At 42.6% G+C, this 20,778-nt stretch overlaps 1 protein-coding gene across 1 annotated transcript; it reads left to right on the top strand.

Annotated features, from left to right (window-relative positions):
- Positions 1-14,356: 14,356 nt before the first annotated feature.
- On the top strand, positions 14,357-18,721 carry LOC307050335 (mediator of RNA polymerase II transcription subunit 14-like; the record flags this gene model as incomplete). Its single annotated transcript, XM_079700301.1, has 1 exon — positions 14,357-18,721. The coding sequence occupies one exon, from the start codon at positions 14,357-14,359 to the stop codon at positions 18,719-18,721; it is 4,365 nt and encodes a 1,454-aa protein (XP_079556427.1).
- Between the last annotated feature and the right edge of the window lie 2,057 nt (positions 18,722-20,778).

Raw genomic sequence — 20,778 nt, 5'->3', positions numbered from 1 at the left:
TACTATTGTCTATTCATTCTCCTATTGATGGACACTTGGTTGTTTCTGACTATTATGAATAAAGTTGCTATAAACATTCTTATATAAGTCTCTTTTAGGAAAAATGTTTTCATTTTTCTTAAGTAAATACCTAGCATGTCATAGGATACTTGTATATTTAACTTTATAAGAAACTGCCAAACAATTTTCCAAGTAATTGTGTACCAGCAAATTAGTTCATACCAACAGTATATGAGAGTTCCAGTTGTTCCACATTCTTGTCAGTACTTGGTGTTGTAAATTGTTTTAATTGTAACCTTTCTAGTGGATGTGAGATGGTATCTCATAATGGTTTTAACTTGCATTTCCCTGATGATAAATGATGCTGAGCATCTTTTCATGGGCTTATTGGTCATTTGTATACCTTCTTTTGTGAAATGTCTGTTCAAAGTCTTTTGCCCATTTTTACTTGTACTGTTTGTCTTTTGATGTAGATTTGTAGGAGTTCCTTATATATTCTAAATACAAGTCTTTCTTCAGATATATGTATTGCGATTATTTTCCCCCAGCAGGTGGTTCTCCGTTTAATTTTCTCAATGGTGTCTTTTGATAAGCAGAATATTTTGGTTTTGATGCCATCCAGTTTATCAAAAATTTCTTGTATAAGAAATTTCTTATTTCTTATGTGTCTTTTATAAGGAATATCTGCCTGTTCTCCTGGTTTTTTATCCTAGAAAATTTGTAGTCTTAGCTTTTATGTTTAAATCAATAATCCGTCTCAAATTAATTTTTGTGTGTGGTGTGTAATAGGAGTCAAGGTTCATTTTTTTCCCACATGTTTATCTAATTGTTTCAGCTCCTACTTATTGAAAGAATTTCTTTTCCTCCATTGAATTGCCTTGGTGCCTTTGTTGAAAATCAATTGTCGTTATATGTGTGGGCCTATTTCAGGACTCTATTCTCTGCCATTAAACTATTTATCTGTTCTACATTAATACCACATTCTTCTGATTACTGTGGCTTTAATAGTACATTTTGAAATCAGGTAGTGTGTGTCCTTAAGCTTCGTTCTGTTTCAAGATTCCTTTGACCGCTCTAGGTCCTTTGCATTGCCACATATAATTTATAATTAACTCATCTATTTCAACAAAAAATATCCTTTGGGAATTTGATTGGAATTAATCTACAGATTAATTTTGGGGAGAAGTAAACTCTTAATAATAATATGTCTTCTAATGTATGAACTTGGTGGACTTTGATTTAGACTTTGGCCCTTTGAATTTCTCTCTCACAAAGTATGTGTGCATATATGTATGTACGTATATGTATATATGTTGGACAGCTCTACTCAATAGAAATTTCTTTACTCTTCCTCCATTGAGCTGAAAATTTTAACAGCTAGCACCTACATTCCTGGCTCAGAATCAGGGATACTATGTAGATAAACTGATTTTGGAAAGTTAGTGATAAGAATGACTAGCAGAGAGGTATGGATTCCTCTGTACTTGTCGGGAGCACAGGCTATGGTTTTCCTGTATGATGGTCCAATGTGGCTCATGGCACTGGTGGGAAAGGGGTTAGAAATGGGAGGGGGGAGCATCTTGAGCTAAGATTAAGGAATTCTGTGGGAGAGATAAATTGTATAAATTTGGCTAAAGTGACTGGTATTTGAAGAAGCTGAGAGAAAAAGTAGCCCCCTTAGGCAGATACATCCCATGTAAACATCTTCCCCAAAGGAACATATGTCCCAATCAGGGCTCGGCTGAGTCTTTGGGTCTGAAAGATAAATAGTATTTCACTTCTCAGGTCTTGTGTGAATATTTCACTATAGCAGAAAACATGACAAATATAACATAATATAAAAATAGCTACTATTTATTGGGCACTCATTCTGTGCCAGGCCCAATACTCCCATTTTACATATGTTTCATTTTTTACAACAACCTTTTGGGATAGGTAACATTAGCTATAGTTTATAGATGAAGAAGTGAAGGACTGGAATAGTGGAGTACACCAGCACCACATGGTTAGCAAATGGAAGAGACCTTGCTCTAACTCCCACACCTCCTGGTCTCTCTGCATAGCACTGATCTATATTCACTTTAAATCTCACAGCCTTAATGCTCCTGAGACCTCAACATCCTGGGGGAAGCCCTGTTGATGTCTAATTTACCTTCTTGGCAACTTCTCTTCTCCATAAATCTAGACCAAGGCCAGGGTGAGCTTCTCCGTCAGATTCTGTCTCCGCTGTGCCTTAATTAGCCCAATGGAGATGGAACACCATGGCCATCAGGCCTGGAAATTAGACTTGGGGAAATCCCTGGTGGTGTTTAGGCCATTATTACTCAGCCTGGGCTTGCTTCTGGGCTTTTAAGTGCATTAGAGCACTTTGCATTGACTTGACTGGCTGCTCCGTGCTGGCTGACTTGTCAAATTACCTCTCATTTGTACAGCTCACCTGATGTTGTTGAAGCACTTTCCTGGCATTGGGAGCTGCTGGTCATCCTGAGGGATCTGGGGACTGAGCCTAGTTTTACAGATGGGGAAGCTGAGACCTGGCTGTATTGAGTAAGTGTGTATTTGGTCTCCTTCAAATGCTTAATGTTTGCAACTGGAGTGATTTTTTTTTTTCATGTGGCTGGTTCTAAAGTTTCAATATGGCAGTTTAATGAACCTCTGAGTGAGGCTTTGTTTGGGGTATCAAAGTAAAGCAGAGAGGGAGCTGATTCATTGTTGCATACAGGTTCTATAGATCACCCACAGGAATATCTTAGATTTGGGGGTTGACAGTTGTTGTCTCAGTTATCCTGGGCTGGTGGTCTAAAGTTACACAGCTGTCCATGTATTCTAATGGGAACTGACTTACCCAAGGCTTCCCAAGGGTGACAGCAGAACCAAGACAGATCTGTGGTCTTGTGATTTCACCTTAGATCCATGCTACCTCTTATAGCATGGATCTTAGATCCATGCTACCTCTTATACCATGTGCTAGGTTTGGAACTAGACAGACACTTCAGATGGGGCTGATTGGATGGAGTCTGAAGGGCACATACAACCAGGCACAAAGCAGAGTCTCCAGAAATGGTTGAGGCAAAATGAAACCCAACAGTCAGCAACTAGGGCCAGAGCCTCAGTTCCCCAAAGCACTAGCAGAGACACACTAAAAAATGGGGGTCAAAGCAGCCCACCCTGTGAGCTGGGTTCCATATTGGAGGTAGAGCCAAGGTTGGTGGGAATGCCTTGTCCTGAGCCAGCCTTCCAGGAGCGGTGACCTTATTTTAAGTCCCTACCCACTGGGGGAGGGGAGCCTGGGGACTTCCTGTCTCAAGTCTGTCATTCTGGGATATGGGAGTCATACTGAGCTTTCGAATAGGGACAGGAGGAATGGGGAGCTTGGAAGCATCAAGGTCAGGTGATGAGACAGGGGCTCATGGGCCAAACTTTCCAGATCTACTAAGTTGGGAAAATAGTGCTTCTGACTGCTGTTCCAGTATCAAGAATACCTTTCCATCTAGTCATGTCTATTTACCCCTCTCTGAAGGCACAGATCTCTACTTTAGTAAAGTTCTAAAAATTAAGGTATATAAAAATAATGGTGGGGAGTTATGAAAAGGCTCTTTCTTCAGTACTGGCCCTATGTTTGACCTGGTAGGAAGAGGTGGCTCTGGATGAGGGGAAGCTAAGTAATTTGTATTTTGAATAAGCCAACCAGGAGATTCAGAGGCAGATGGGGGACCATGGAAACATTTTTATAAACACTACCAAATCCCATTGGCACCCAGTCTGGCCAGGGCCATATGCAGAAGGGAGTCTCTGGCATAGCAGCCTCTATCCAGGATCCTCAGACAGACTTGCTGCTGTGGCCCCAGGCCTGTTACCCAAGTTCCTTGCCTAGACATTGGCCCAGTCTTATGGTCCAGTTTTTGTACTTTGGGTATCTGCCCATTGTTCCTCAAATTCTTAGCCTTGGTTCCTTTGACCCAACTCCCTGCCTACCCCCCTCCCCCCAACCCCCACCGCTTGCTTCACCATCACCTGTCCTGTTGCTCTCCTGGAACTTGACCACCTCTTGTCTTTATTTTTTTAATTAAATTTTTTTTTAATTTTCAATTTTTTGGCTATGCCACATGGCATGCGGGATCTTCCCTGACCAGGGATTGAACCCATGACCCTTGCATTGGGAGCATGGAGTCTTAAGCACTGGACCACCAGGGAAGTCCAACCACCTGTCGTCGTCTTGATCCATTCCCAGTCCTCTTCCCACGACTCCATCCTAGTGGATGACTAGACAGCATGAGGTTTGGCTGCTACTTGGTACAAGTAAAACTTTGAAGTTGAGAAACTTCTAAAAGCCAGTGATCCAGGGAAGATAGTGCTTTTGTACCCAATTTTCAATTGATGGTGGAACCTAGAAGCTGGAATTTTGTGAGTTTTCTTTAACTTTCTCTTTTGGGGTACACAGTGAAATTATGGTACCTTAAGAGATAAATAATTTCAGAGAATCCATCAATTTTGTTTACCGATCTAAGACCCCCTAGATTAGGTATCATCTAAATGAGAAGTCCACATATTTATGTTGACTGTACATCTCACACGAAGAGTTCTTAGAACTCAAAGGGCAGAGGCTGCCCCAGCAAAAGTTTTAAGTCCATGAAACTTGTTTCTTTCCCCTCACTTCCCTCTCAGAACTATTGTTTGAACTTTTCCACAATATCTAGGACTCTCTGCTCAATTCACCTACAAAGAAAAAAAAGGAAGCAACCAAGAAATTAATAGCATAACAATTAATTCAACATGTAACTACTACCAGGAACATGTATGTTTTAAAAGAGGGTCCAGGGTCCTTCTGGATTTTCCGAGTCCGCTGGTTAGAGTCTACCTCATCTGTCATGCAAGTGGCTCTCCTCAGGGCGATACTTTGGAAGGTCAGGGAGTGGGGAGCTTCAGGTAGGAACTCTGGCTTGCTTTAAATTAGCAAGACCAGTGGCAGTGGCAGGCAGAACCTTTGATCAATTGAGACTGCCTGAACCAGTCATTCTATACCACCCTCCTGGCCTCAAGTATTGGTCTATTGATAGAGACTTGACTCCTGTTGGACCAATCAGAGCCCTTCCCGGGCACCAAACCTTCAGTAGCTATGTTTCAGGAAGCTGGGCTGAAAGAAGAAAGCCAACAATTGGGAGCATCCTGAAGAAAGAAAGTGAGACAGACTCTTCTGTGATTCTCTGAGCACAAACAGAGCTGCTTCAGGGTTCTATTAGTTTGCTAGGGCTGCTATAACAAAGTACTGTAGACTAGGGACTTAAACAACAGGAATTTATTTTCTCACAGTCCTGGAGGTTGAAAATCCAAGATCAAGGTATCGGCAGGGTTGATTTCTTCTCAGGCCTCTCTCCTTGCTTTGTCGGTGGCTGTCTTCTCCCTGTGTCTTCCTTTTGGGCAATGCCTGTGTCCAAATTTCCTCTACTTATAAGGACACCAGTCATATCGGATCAGGACCCACCCCCATGACTTCATTATAACCCAGTTACCTCTTTAAAGACCCTATCTCCAAACACAGTCGCATTCTGAGGTACTGGGGGTTAGAACTTCAACATATGAATTTTGGAGACAGATTTTTCCCACCTGTTCCTACACCTCAGCCTTTCTCTGGCACTCCAAAGGTTCAGTGGCTGCTACAAATAGTATCTTTTGTTTTTACTATATTTCTGCTTGGATAATGTTGGTATGTAGAATTTTTAGGGTCTGGCTATATTCGGTATTGAAGTTCATTTTTTGTGATATAAGTTGCAAATATTTTCTATCTGTCATCTATCTTTTTATTTTGCTCATTAAAAAAACCATACAATTAAAAAATTATTGCTGGGCTTCCCTGGTGGCGCAGTGGTTGAGAGTCCGCCTGCGGATGCAGGGGACGCGAGCTCGTGCCCCGGTACGGGAGGATCCCACATGCCATGGAGCGGCTGGGCCTGTGAGCCATGGCTGCTGAGCCTGTGTGTCCGGAGCCTGTGCTCCACAACGGGAGAGGCCGCAACAGTGAGAGGCCCGCGTACCGTAAAAAAAAAAAAAAAAAGAAATTATTGCTTCTGGATACTGAGTGATAGTTGAGTTTTCTCTTGTGATAGAGATGAATATAAATAAGATGGCAGAGAAGGTTAGGGAGATGGGTGTAACTGGTATCTAAGGATACCAGATGGAGGGCAGACATGGCTGAAGCAGGTAAGCCTGTCTGGGGCCTCAATTTCCCTCCTCATGGGATAAATGCTCTCCCCTCATCCACCTCCCTATCCTCTAGCCCACACTAAGAATAACCTTTGGAAAAAAATAGCCTTAAACTTTCCAGTGCCTGTATTTTTTTCTACTCAGGAATGTACAGAAATCTGGGGTAAAAGCCATGAACAAGAATATAGTTAACAACATGTCAAATCTTTCTAGTTTTCCATCCAAGAAAGAGTGGCCCAGAATACAGGTTGGATGTTGGAGGGGTGTTGGAGAGGGAGGGGCAGGACCGGAACTGGAAAATCATTAGTCGCCCTCCTGCGTGCGTCCTGTCTGGGATTGTTAGATCTCAGTAAAACTGGAGGAGATGCACTGTTCTCTGAAGTAGGCTTATCTTGGGGGAAATATTGATTCTGACCACAGCCATCCCTGTTTCAAAAGTTATTTCATGTTTGAAAGAAGTGATTTAGTTGATAAAAGAAGATAAAAATAACTCTACTTGCTATGCCTTAGTACTCATGATAACTGTCCTTAAAAAAATAGCTGGCTAGAGTTTCCGTGACTGCTGTGGCTTCTAAAATAACCCCTTGGGAGGGGTCTGGACATTTATCCCAAGAGGCTGCCTGGTTTCTAAAACTCTTCCATAAGAGTAATGTGCTTTGAATAATGTCCACAACTTTTGAGGCTAAAGCAGAATTTCAGAAACCATCCAAAGGCCTCTGAAGACAGGTAGGAAGTCAGTTTTGCTATTCTGTAGTGGCAAAAGTGGACTGATGGTCAAATTAATGAAGCTTAAGCCTCAAAGACTCCAGCTTGTTGGGGGTCCCTTCCCAGGATCAGCAGGTTCCCCTCCAGGACTAAGTGGAAAAAGCAGCCACCCCAGCACACCTCTGCTCGGCTGTGCTGCTCAAGCTGGGTGTCCATCCTCTACATGTGCCCTGTCCCTTCCTCCTTCCCTGCTGGGAAGCCACCCCCGTGTCCCCCACTCAACAGCCAGTAACACCCTAGGCCCTCACTCCAAGCTATTGAAGAGCCAGGAGTGCAGTTACAGAAGGGGCATTAACAAAAGCCTTTGAAGTTGGAGGCTACTATTTCTGAACTATCAATACTAAAAAAATAGATTTCTATCAAGCATGCTAGAAGAAATACTGGATTACTTTTCTAGTTTTGCTATAGAAAACAGTGTCACAAAATAAGTTCCATATGAGCAAGCATTCAAAGTCAAAGAGTATGAAGGCAGAAAGGGTAAGAAAAATGTGTAATAAGGTTATGTCGAGCAATTAATGGATGATGACGATGGTGGTAGTGATGATGATGGTGATGAAATAGGTAATTTTCCTGGATTGTGGCAGTCATCACTTTATTGCTTCTCAGTTCCTACCCACGCTTCTTTGCTCCACTTTGTGATACTGGGGTGAGCCATGTAAACATTTCCCCATTGCCTGCTGGCATCATATCAAGCTTTGCCAGAGGAGGATGCTGAAGGGACACTGGAGGACAAAGACGCTTCTCTTCTTCTGGATTTTCCTGCTTCTCTTCTCGCTTCTGGGGCTTTTGGCCACACCCCATGGTGCTTATCCCCATGCAAGTTTCAGGGCCACCCCAACGGGTGGTTCCAGCAATCACTGCCAGCACCACAGCCAGCTCCTGGCACATCTCCCAGGCACCCAACTGGAGGATTGCCAACAAATCTCGCCTGATGGGCAACTTTCCAGTGCGTTTCCCCTGCAGAAGCTTTTCAGCAAGTTCCGCTTGCACCCCAGAAGGGAGCTCCTGTGTAAGTCTAGTCCACACCCTAGCAGGTGGCTTACTGCTTGTCAGACCTGGCCTGAGACACCTCAGCGAACTTCTGCACGTCCAATGGGCCACAGCCATACCCTTTCCATCAAGGTCTGAATCTCAGCCCTGGGGGATGGGAGGGTGGGGAGCTCTTCCAAATTTGTTCCTTCCTTGGGTACTTTTAGTCCTAGAGTTTATGGTTGCTCCATTTATCTACTAGTCCTATATCCTCTAGAGTTCTGTTTACCCTTTAAGTTAATCCCCTGTTACCAATGAATCTTTTTTTTTAACCAATGAATAATTCTTTATATTAAACATTTCTTACTCCAGTTACTTTGTGGATTCTGCCTCCAGCCTGGGCCCTGACTAATATAGGTATTTATTAGCTCTTAAATTTGAATTCATTAACATTTCTTTTTCCACTCTAAAAAAATATTCACTTATAACTGATTTTGTGTTTGTTCTATAGTATTCTTTTTTAAGAGGGTCTACCAAATTACATAAGCTTCAGGCCCTGCAAAACTAGGCTAGCTGCTGTGAAGTTGGGAGGGACCCCAGGGACATCAGACTGTGCAGAGTGACTGCTGGTCTGCTTGGGTGCCCAAGGTCGTAATTGGTGGCAGAAACTACAGGACATGGCTCTCAGGTGGGTCTTAGAGACCACAAGTCACATCACCTTGAACAAACATCCTGGTATACTTACATTCTACCTCACACCACAAGCATGTGAGGTAGACACCGCATGAGAAAAGTGAGGCCCAGAGTGGGAAGGGGCATGCCCAAGGTCACAGGGAAAGTCAGTGGTAGAGTCTGGGCTAGAACTTGGGTCTCCCAACGGCAAGAGCTCAGTGACCCTGTGAGGGATCAGGACGGGGCGGGGCAGAGATCAGCGTCTCTGAGGTCCACTGGAGACTGTTTCTTCCATTTCAGCTAGTGACGGGCCAAGCCTCCCTCAGAGAACAGCTAGAAAAACGGGACAAGATATAAAGTCTTCTTGAGGCCTCAGAGACCCAAAATAAGCAGTGAAAAAGGACAGTGCTAAGATCTGGGAGGCAAAGGAAAACCCGAAAGATCAACTTAGCATTTGACGCTGCTTTTCCCTGGGGGGTCTGCCTGTTCCAGAAGAGGCAGCAGAGAAGGAGGAAAGCTGAGCTGAGTTCTTGGCAGCTTCCAAGGCAGGAAGGTCATTGCTGACACCTCCTTCCCCGCAGTTGGTCCGTCACCAAGTCTTGTCCCTTTTGCCTGAGGATGTCGCTGGAATCTGTTCACTTCTTTCTGCTTCCCCGAACCACCGTGGTTCAACCAGTCAGCGCCTCACGTCTGAAATGCTGCTTCCACACCAGTGCCCTTCCAATCTGTTCTCCATGCCAAAGCTCCTCCACAGATGCAGCCAATGTGATCAGGCCACTCATCTGCTTCCTGCTTTATTAAAATTTCAATGATTTCCCATTATTTTTAGGATTCAGATCCAGATCTTTAACAGGACCTACAAGGCCCTGTGTAGTCTGATTCTAACTACTGCCCCAGCCTCTTGCACCCCATACTTCCTCTGCCTTTGCGGTCCAGCACCCTGATTTTCTTTCCGGTCTGTGCCCTCTCCTGTCACAGGGCCTTTGCTTATGCTCTTATTTATGCCTGGAATGCTAATCTAATCTCTGTCCCTCAGATCTTGGATCTACTGCAGGAATGACATACTTGAAGTTTGGAAAAATGGGTCTTCTCTCTTATCTAACCAGCTTTCCATGGATATGTGAACCATGAAGATGAAACTAAGACACCAGCATCTACCTGGTACAGGGTATCTTGAGGGGCCTTAAAAGGAGAATACTCCCTATTGGAGTGAATTGTACCAGGCACTACAATATGAAAGATAGGAAATATATGAACCTGACCTTTCCCTTTCTCTGGAGAGGTCTGGTATTCTCTAGAAGCCAATGGTTGTTGCTCACAGAGTGACTTTTCCCTGCCCAGCTAATCAGATTTGTCTGAATCCTCCTTACCCCATCTGAATTTTCCAGACCCTATCAGGTTGTACATTGTAGGTAGAACAAAATGTTGCAGGGAGTCTGATGGTACACCCGCCATGGAATGTTAAGGGAGAAAACAAAGTGAATTAAACACTCCTAGCTTGTTGTTCAGCTCACGGGATCTGGTTCACTGTTAAGGGATTTAGAAAAAGTATGGGGATTGGGAGCAAACTTCATATTGAGCAGGGGTTTAGCTAATAAAACTTTGTGAAAGTTACCTTTTTGGAGAACTTGAACTCGTGCTGGGACATTGCTGCCCAAACCATGGTCAACAAAATTCTTCTAGATTGTGCAGGCCAAACAGGGTCCTCTAAGTTACCCTGAGAAACTACTGGAGGCTGAGCAGGGAGGCAGAGAAACTTGCAGGAGGAAACGCATGATCTACCCAAACGTGCAAGGTGATCACGTGTGTTCCTCAGGGATCACGCTAATTTGGTTTCATGAATTTTGGTATTTTCATCATGTTCACGTCTGCACATTGAGCATCCCTAATAGAAAGGCAATTGGCTATGTGTCTTCGCTGCCCAAATCCCTCTTAGGGAGATGGCAAAAAACACTTGAAATGGGAAAAGTAGGGCTTCAGGAATTCCTGAGGCAAGAGGAAATTGACACGGTGTGGGGGAAAGAACAGTGCCATCTCTGAGAACAACTATAATCGTTTCTAGATGCCACATTTTCCATTCCATCCTAAAATTTGGGTGTCTACATCGTTTCTCTCAGACTACTAGCAACTGTTATACATGTGAGAGAGGAGCATTAAACCAGCACCCCTGCTCCATTCACTCTTCATTTGGGACATCACAGTCTTGGGTCCTCAGAGGCACATGGGTCAGTGCCCCTCCCCCATAGTCATCTGCTCACAGCCCTGTGATCTAAGTCTGAGGGAATAGTCCACACAACCAACCACATGAGTGGCTGGCCCAGCACTGTCGTTTTAATCAGAAGAGCTTTCTCCAGTGGTATTTCAATGATCATCAAGACTTTCATTTCCTCAGTTAAGGGCCTAATTCCAATTTCTACTTCACTGGCTTTTCCCCATAGATCAAATCTCCTATCTAAGCAGTACATACTAAAAAATCTGTACTGTGGGGTTCACCCAGATTAGGTTACATTAGATGCAATTGTATTAGCATGAAGAATTCACTAAAGTTGAGGGATTACAGAACCCTCAATCTGGTCCTGAGCCTTCTTTTCAGCTTTCTCTTTCTGTGATCTGTTTCCTTTTCTTCTTATTTTATTTTTTTCAGGCTTTATTGAGATATAACTGACATATAACATTGTGTAAGTTTAAGGTATACAAAATGTTGATTTGGTACATATATTCAATATATATTGCAAAATGATTACCGTCATAGTGTTAACTAACTTTCATCACATCACATAATTACCATTACTTTTTTTGTGGTGAGGACATTTAAGATCTACTCTCTTAGCAACTTTAGTGTATAATACAGTATTATTAACTATAATCACCATGGTGTACATTAGATTCCCCAGAATTTAGTCATTTTATAACTGGAAGTTTGTACTTATTGACCAATATCTCTCTCATTTCCTCTACCCCCAGTCCCTAGTAACCACTTTTCTACTCTGTTTCTGTGAGTTCAGCTTTTTTTAGATTCTAAATATAAGTGATATCATACAGCATTTGTCTTTCTCTGTCTGACTTATTTCACTTAGCATAATGCCCTCAAGGTCCATCCATGCTGTTGCAAATGGCAGGATTTCCTTCTTTCTCATGGATGAATAATATCCATTGAATGTACAGTTGTCCCTCAGTATCCATGGGACTCCCTGCAGATATCAAAATCTGGATGCTCAAGTCCCTTATATAAAATGTCATAGTACAGTTGACCCTCTGTATGGCAGATGCAGAACCTGCAGATACGGAGAGCCAACTGTATATACCACACATTTTTAAATCTATTCATCTGTTGATGGACACTTGGGTAGTTTCCATATCTTGGCTGTTGTGAGAGTTCAGATATCTCTTCAAGATAATGATTTCATTTCCTTTGGCGTCTACTGAGATGTGGGATTGCTGGATCATATGATGGTTCTATTTTTAATTCCTTGAGGAACTTCTATACTGTTTTCCATAGTGGCTGCACCACTTTATGTTTACACCAACTGTGTACAAGTGTTCCATATTCTCCACATCCTCACCAGCGTTTGTTTTCTCTTGTCTTTTGATAATAGACATCCTAACAGGTGTGAGGTGATATTTCATTGTGGTTTTGATTTGCATTTCGTGTATCTGTTGGCTGTCTTCTTTGGAAAAGTGTCTACTCAGTTCCTCTGCCCATTTTTCTGATTGGGTTATTTGTTTTTGTTTTTACTATTGAATTGTATTAGTTCCTTGTATATTTTGGATATTAATCTCTTATTGGATATGTGCTTTGCAAATATTTTCTCCCATTCTATAGGTTGTCTTCTATAGGTTGTTGATGGTTTCCTTTGCTCTGCAGAAGCTTTTTAGTTTGTAGTCCCACTTGTTTATTTTTGATTTTGTTGCCTTTGCTTTAGGTGTTAAGTCCAAAAAAAAAATCATTATCTAGATTGATGTCAAGGAGCTTACCCCTTGTTTTCTTCTAGGAGTTTTATTGTTTTAGGTCTTATGTTCAAGTCTTAAATCCATTTGAGTTGATTTTTGTGTATGGTATAAGATAGAGATCCAGCTTCATTTTTTTGCATGTGGATATCCAGTTTTCCCAGAACAATTTATTGAAGAGACTATCCTTTCCCCATTCTATATTCTTGGCTCTTTTGTCATAACTTAATTGACCATATAGGTGTGGGTTTATTTCTGGCTCTCTATTCTGTTCCATTGATCTATGTTTCTTTTTTGTTTGCCAATACCATATGGTTTTGATTACTATAGCTTTGTAACATAGTTTGAAATTAGGAGGTGTGATGCCTCCAGTTTTGTTTTTCTTTCTAAAGATTGCTTTGGCTATTTGGGGTCTTTTGTGGGTCCTTAAAAATTTCAGGATTGTTTTTTCTAGTTTTGTGAAAAATGTCATTGGGAGTTTGATAGGGATTGCATTGAATCTGTAGAACATTTTGGGCACTTTGGGTTGTATGGACACTTAAACAATATTAATTCTCTACACTGAGAATTGTGAGACATTGATGAAAGAATTCAAAAGACAAATAATTGGGAAGATACTCTGTGCTCATGGATTGGAAGAATTAATATTGTGTGTGTGTGTGTTTGTGTGTACACATGTAACTATCATTTATCCTTAAAAAGGAAGGAAATCCTGTCATTTGTGACAACATGGACGAACTTGGAGGGCATTATGCTGAGTGAAATTAGTCAGACAGAGAAAGACAAATACTGCATGGCATTACTTGCATGTGGACTCTGGGAAAAAAGTTTAACTCATGGAAACAGAGCAGAAAAGTGGTTGCAAGCGTTGGGAGGAATAGAGAGAGGCTGGTAAAAGGGCATAAACTTTCAGTTAGAAGATGAATAAGGTTTGAGGATTTAATGTGTATATGTCATAATGACTATAGGTTAGAACACTGTATTGTATAAATGAAATTTGCGAAGAAAATAGAACCTAAATGTTCTCATCAAAAAAAAAAGGTAAATGTGTGAGGTGATGGATAGATGTGTTAATTAACTCAATGGGGAGGATCCTTTCACAATATATATGTATATCAAATCATCACATAGTACACTTTAAGTAATCTTACTATTTTATTTGTCAGTTATGTCTCAATAAAGCTGAAAAAATCATTAAAATATTTTAAAAAAAGAAACAAAAATAAAAAATTCACCATTATATTGACAAATAATAGTGTAGAAACTCACTAAATTATTCTAAGAAAAAAAAAATCACTCTAGTTAGAAGGCTGATTAGGTAGAGCTGGATTGAGAAAAAGCCTGAGGAATGTGTGATTGGAGTTCCAGAAAAGGGGAAGGCAATAAAAATTTTTCAAGAAAAAATAGCCAAGCGCTTTGGGCCGTCAACATGGACGCTGTGGCTGCCTGGTGGAACTGCCTCTGATCGGTTGCGGGGGCGCAGCTTCTCTGAGCCGCCCACCCCGCTTCCCCGCCCTCCCCCCTCCCCTCTCCCCCTTCACCCCCGCCCCTTGCTCCAGTCCCGGCAGCCGGCGGGCTTGACGTTACGTGGGGGCGGGCCTCTGCGGCCGGCGCACGACTTCCTGTTCAGAGGCGGCCTGGCGGAAGTAGGCGGCGGCGGCGGCGGCGGCGGCGACGGCGACGGCGACTTCGCCCGCGCCCACTTCGCCCGCGCCCACTTCGGCGCGGTGATCCAGCGCCCGGGAGGGAGGCTCGAGAGCCGCATCTTGTGCCGCTGCGCCAAGCCCGGCCCTGCGCCGCCATGGCCCCAGTGCAGCTGGAGAACCACCAGCTGGTCCCGCCCGGAGGCGGCGGCGGGGGCAGCGGCGGCCCCGCGTCAGCCCCGGCGCCTCCTCCTCCGGGAGCCGCTGTGGCGGCGGCCGCTGCGGCGGCGGCTAGCCCTGGCTACCGGCTAAGCACCCTCATCGAATTTCTGCTGCACCGGGCCTACTCGGAGCTCATGGTACTGACTGACCTACTGCCAAGGAAATCTGATGTGGAAAGGAAAATAGAAATAGTGCAGTTTGCTAGCCGGACATGCCAACTCTTTGTTCGATTATTAGCTTTAGTAAAATGGGCTAATAATGCTGGCAAAGTGGAAAAATGTGCGATAATCTCGAGCTTCTTAGATCAGCAAGCCATCCTGTTTGTGGATACTGCTGATCGCCTGGCCTCATTAGCTAGAGATGCTCTGGTCCATGCACGCCTGCCTAGTTTTGCCATCCCATATGCTATTGATGTACTGACTACTGGGTCTTACCCACGGCTGCCAACCTGCATTAGGGATAAAATTATTCCTCCAGACCCAATTACCAAAATTGAGAAACAAGCTACACTTCACCAGCTGAACCAGATTCTTAGACATCGTCTTGTAACCACAGATCTTCCTCCTCAGTTAGCAAATCTTACAGTTGCAAATGGCCGAGTGAAGTTTCGAGCTGAAGGAGAATTTGAAGCCACCTTGACTGTGATGGGAGATGACCCTGATGTTCCCTGGCGTCTTCTCAAGCTAGAACTTCTAGTTGAGGATAAGGAAACAGGAGATGGGCGAGCCTTGGTTCATAGTATGCAGATCAACTTTATCCATCAGCTGGTACAGTCTAGGCTCTTTGCTGATGAGAAACCTCTTCAGGACATGTACAACTGCCTGCATTCTTTCTGCTTATCACTTCAGTTAGAAGTGCTACATTCCCAAACTCTAATGTTAATCCGAGAGCGGTGGGGAGACCTCATACAGGTGGAAAGGTATCATGCAGGAAAGTGCCTCTCCCTCTCAGTTTGGAATCAACAGGTTCTTGGGAGAAAAACAGGGACAGCATCTGTTCACAAAGTTACAATTAAAATTGATGAGAATGATGTCTCCAAGCCTTTACAGATTTTTCATGATCCTCCTTTGCCAGCTTCTGATTCCAAATTAGTAGAAAGAGCCATGAAGATTGATCATTTATCAATAGAAAAACTCCTGATTGACAGTGTCCATGCACGAGCTCATCAGAAGCTCCAGGAGCTGAAGGCCATTCTTAGAGGCTTCAATGCCAATGAAAATTCTTCCATAGAGACTGCACTTCCAGCTCTTGTTGTTCCCATCTTGGAGCCCTGTAGTAATTCGGAGTGTCTACACATTTTTGTAGATTTGCATTCTGGAACGTTCCAGTTGATGCTTTATGGACTTGACCAAGCCACACTGGATGACATGGAGAAGTCTGTGAATGATGATATGAAACGGATCATTCCTTGGATTCAGCAACTTAAGTTTTGGCTTGGACAACAGCGTTGCAAACAATCTATAAAACACTTGCCTACAATAAGCAGTGAAACATTGCAGCTGTCCAATTATTCAACCCATCCTATTGGAAACCTTTCTAAGAATAAGCTGTTCATTAAACTTACCCGTCTTCCACAATACTACATTGTTGTGGAGATGTTGGAGGTTCCCAATAAACCCACACAGCTGTCATACAAGTACTACTTCATGTCTGTGAATGCCACAGATCATGAAGACAGCCCTGTCATGGCCCTCCTGCTGCAGCAGTTCAAGGAAAACATCCAGGAATTAGTTTTTCCTACAAAAAACGGGAAACAGCCTAGAAGCAGTACCAAGCGCAAGTTGTCTGATGATCTGTGTCCAGTAGAACCCAAGAAAACCAAACGATCAGGAGGAATGTGTGCCTTCAATAAAGTTCTAGCTCACTTTGTCGCTATGTGTGATACAAATATGCCATTTGTAGGACTTCGGTTGGAGCTGTCCAATCTGGAGATTCCACATCAAGGAGTGCAAATGGAAGGTGATGGCTTCAGTCACGCGATTCGCTTATTGAAAATTCCTCCCTGTAAGGGTGTAAATGAGGAAACCCAAAAGGCTCTGGACCGCTCTCTTCTCGATTGCACTTTCCGATTACAAGGTAGAAATAACCGCACCTGGGTGGCAGAGTTAGTGTTTGCAAATTGTCCACTTAATGGCACTTCTACCAGGGAGCAAGGACCATCCCAGCATGTTTATCTGACATATGAAAACTTGTTGTCTGAACCTGTTGGTGGTAGAAAAGTGGTTGAAATGTTCCTTAATGACTGGAATAGCATTGCACGATTATATGAGTGTGTGTTGGAATTTGCACGTTCTCTACCAGACATACCCACTCATCTAAACATTTTCTCAGAAGTTCGTGTTTATAATTACCGAAAACTTATCTTGTGTTATGGAACCACCAAGGGAAGTTCAATTAGTATCCAGTGGAATTCCATACATCAGAAATTTCACATTTCTTTGGGAACTGTTGGTCCAAACTCAGGATGCAGTAACTGTCACAATACCATTCTCCATCAGCTTCAAGAAATGTTCAACAAAACACCAAATGTGGTTCAGTTATTACAGGTACTGTTTGATACTCAGGCTCCATTGAATGCCATCAACAAACTGCCCACTGTGCCAATGTTGGGCTTGACCCAGAGGACCAACACTGCCTACCAGTGCTTCTCCATCCTGCCACAGTCATCCACCCACATCAGACTGGCCTTCAGGAACATGTATTGCATTGATATATACTGCTGGAGTCGAGGCGTTGTGGCAATACGCGATGGGGCCTATAGTCTTTTTGATAATAGCAAGTTAGTTGAAGGTTTTTATCCTGCACCAGGACTCAAGACATTCCTGAATATGTTTGTTGACAGCAATCAGGATGCTCGAAGAAGGTCTGTAAATGAGGATGATAATCCCCCTTCTCCCACTGGAGGAGATACGATGGATTCTTTAATCTCACAACTCCAGCCACCACCCCAGCAACAGCCATTTCCAAAGCAGCCAGGATCATCAGGCGCTTATCCTCTAACTTTGCCCCCTACATCTTATCACAGCACAGTTAACCAGTCTCCCTCTATGATGCACACACAGTCTCCAGGAAATCTGCATGCCGCCAGCTCCCCCAGTGGGGCTTTGAGAGCCCCATCACCAGCATCATTTGTTCCAACTCCTCCCCCTTCCTCGCATGGAATCTCAATAGGACCAGGGGCCAGTTTTGCTAGTCCACATGGAACCCTGGACCCTAGTTCTCCATACACTATGGTGTCACCAAGTGGACGAGCAGGGAACTGGCCAGGGTCTCCTCAAGTGTCTGGCCCCTCACCAGCAACACGCATGCCTGGGATGTCACCAGCCAACCCATCACTACATTCTCCAGCTCCAGATGCTTCTCATTCCCCTCGAGCTGGAACAAGTTCCCAAACGATGCCCACAAACATGCCTCCACCTCGTAAACTACCTCAGCGCTCCTGGGCGGCCTCCATCCCTACCATCCTCACTCACAGTGCCTTGAATATTTTACTGCTGCCCTCTCCAACGCCAGGCCTCGTGCCCGGCCTAGCAGGTAGTTACCTTTGTTCTCCGCTTGAGAGATTCCTTGGATCCATCATCATGAGACGACACCTTCAAAGAATTATTCAACAAGAAACGCTACAGCTGATAAATTCCAATGAACCCGGAGTGATCATGTTTAAGACTGATGCGCTGAAATGCAGAGTAGCCCTTAGTCCCAAAACCAACCAAACACTTCAGCTAAAAGTGACACCCGAAAATGCAGGACAGTGGAAACCTGATGAACTTCAAGTTTTAGAGAAATTCTTTGAAACAAGAGTTGCAGGACCGCCATTTAAAGCCAATACATTAATAGCTTTCACCAAGCTCTTAGGAGCTCCTACACACATCCTCAGGGACTGTGTGCATATTATGAAGCTAGAGTTGTTTCCTGACCAGGCAACACAGCTAAAATGGAACGTTCAGTTTTGCCTGACGATCCCTCCCAGTGCACCGCCAATTGCACCTCCTGGGACACCTGCTGTGGTGCTGAAATCCAAAATGCTATTTTTTCTTCAGCTAACTCAGAAAACATCGGTCCCTCCCCAAGAACCTGTTAGTATTATAGTTCCAATCATTTATGACATGGCTTCAGGTACCACCCAGCAGGCAGACATTCCCAGACAGCAGAACTCTTCTATTGCTGCTCCCATGATGGTCAGCAACATTCTGAAGAGGTTTGCAGAGATGAACCCACCACGACAAGGTGAATGCACAATATTTGCAGCTGTTCGTGATTTAATGGCTAATCTTACACTGCCCCCTGGTGGGCGTCCATAGACACTATTGTTTTTAAACCAGGAAGGCTGACAAAAGAGACAAAAACGACAAAAAAATCTGAATTCAGCCTTCAGTTTAAAAAAGCAAAAGGACTTTTTTGACTTTAAGAGCTGAATATTCTAAAGTGGCAAAAATTTTCAGGGTGCACTTCTTTCATCAAAAAGACCATCAATCTTTTGTATAGTGAACTTGTATAGTGTGTTTAAATGGGACACATTTCAAACTAGGTAATACGTCAGTGTCTGTTTGCCAGTAATAGATTTAATATTCTGTTTTATACTATAAAGTATGGAAATGCCAAACTTGTTTATTTAATTGTTTTCTTATGTTTTGGGTGTAATAGTCCTTTTTTGGTTTTTGTTTTGTTCTTTAAGGCAGGTCTGTCATTTTTGAATACTGTAAAACTGTGATAAACTTTATATTGAAGCTGTATTTTAATATGACTGCTTTGAATCCTTACATGAGATGTTCTGGGAGTTGTTATAAACACATCCCAAAGAAGCAATATTTAATAAAACTAGGTTAAAAAAATAGCCAGAAGTTTTCCAATTTTTTAAAAAAATATAAACTCACACATCCAAAAAGCTCATTGTTATTGAGTGAATGTTTGTGTACCCTGCTCAGATTCACATGCTGAAGCCTTAACCCCCAATGTGATGGCATTTGGAGGTGGGGCCTTTGGGAGGTAATTCAGTTTAGATGAGGTTATGAAGGTGGGGGTCCCCCATGATGAGATTAGTGCCATTATACAAAGAGGAAGAGAGATCAGAGCTCTCTCCCTCTCTGCCATGTGAGAATGGCAGCCTCTTGCAGCCAGGAAGAAGGCTCTCCCCAGGAACCGAATCTGCCAGCACCTTGATCTTGGACTAGCCAGTCTCTAGAACTGTGAGAAATAAATGTCTGTTGTTGAAACCATCCAGTCTATAGTATTTTGTTATAGAAGTCCAAGCTGACTAATACTCTCAGCAAACCCCAAGTAGAACAAACAGAGAAAACCACAGTAAGGAACATCAAAATCAAATTGCTGAAAATAAGAGATACAGAGAAAAAAAATTCACAAGACAGTTAGAAATTAAAGGAACGGTGCATACAAATGAACAAAGAGAAATATTGTAGACTACTGGTCAGAAGAGATGCAAGCCAGAAGACAATGGAATGGCATCTTTAAAGCACTGAAAGAAAACTGTAAACCTAGAATTTTATACCTAGTGAAAATATCTTTCAAAAATATCTTTGAAAATATCTTTCAAATGAAAGTGGAATAAGAACTTTTCCACACAAAAAAGCTGAGATATTCATTGCCAGTAGATCTGAGCAAAAAAAAGGAAGTTATTTAGGCAGAAGGAAAATGACACCAAATTGATACTGAGATCTATACAAAAGAAAGAAGAGCCCTAGAAATGGTAAATATGTAAATATAAAATACATTTTTTAATTTGAAATTTTGTTTTAAAGATGATTGACCATTTAAAGCAAATACAATAATAATGTATTGTGGTATTTATAACATACGTAGAATTTAAAAGTATGATAAAAATAACACAAAGGATAGGAGGGGGAAATAGAAGTGTACTCTTTTAAGCTTCATGTATAATATGTATAATAAGTAAAATAGTATAATTTTATTTGTAGGTAGACTACCATGTTAGAGGTGAATATTATAACCCAAAAGCAACTACTAATAAAATACAACAAAGGGCTATAGTTAAAGCCAATAGTGGAAACAAAATGGAATCCCTCAAAGTACCTAATTAACACGAAAGAAAATAGGAAAAGTGGAAAAGGGGAACAAAGAACAGGTGGGAGAAATAGAAAACAAATAGCAAGATGGTAGATATAAACCCAACCATATTAATGATTACATTAAATGTAATGGTTTAAACATTCCAATTAAAAGTCAGAGATTGTCAGCTTGAATAAAAAAACAACAACTATATGCTATCTACAAGAAACCTACTTTAAAGACATACATGGGTTAAAACTAAAGGATGAAAAACTATACCATGCACACACTAATTAAGCCCCCCAGAAGCCTGCCTAGTCACTGCACCAGCACA

This window comes from Hyperoodon ampullatus (genome assembly GCF_949752795.1).
Source record: "Hyperoodon ampullatus genome assembly, chromosome: 3".
NCBI classification, from domain to species: domain Eukaryota; kingdom Metazoa; phylum Chordata; class Mammalia; order Artiodactyla; family Ziphiidae; genus Hyperoodon; species Hyperoodon ampullatus.
The sequence above is the reverse complement of the archived record's forward strand: the minus strand, read 5'-3'. Positions and strand labels throughout refer to the sequence as shown.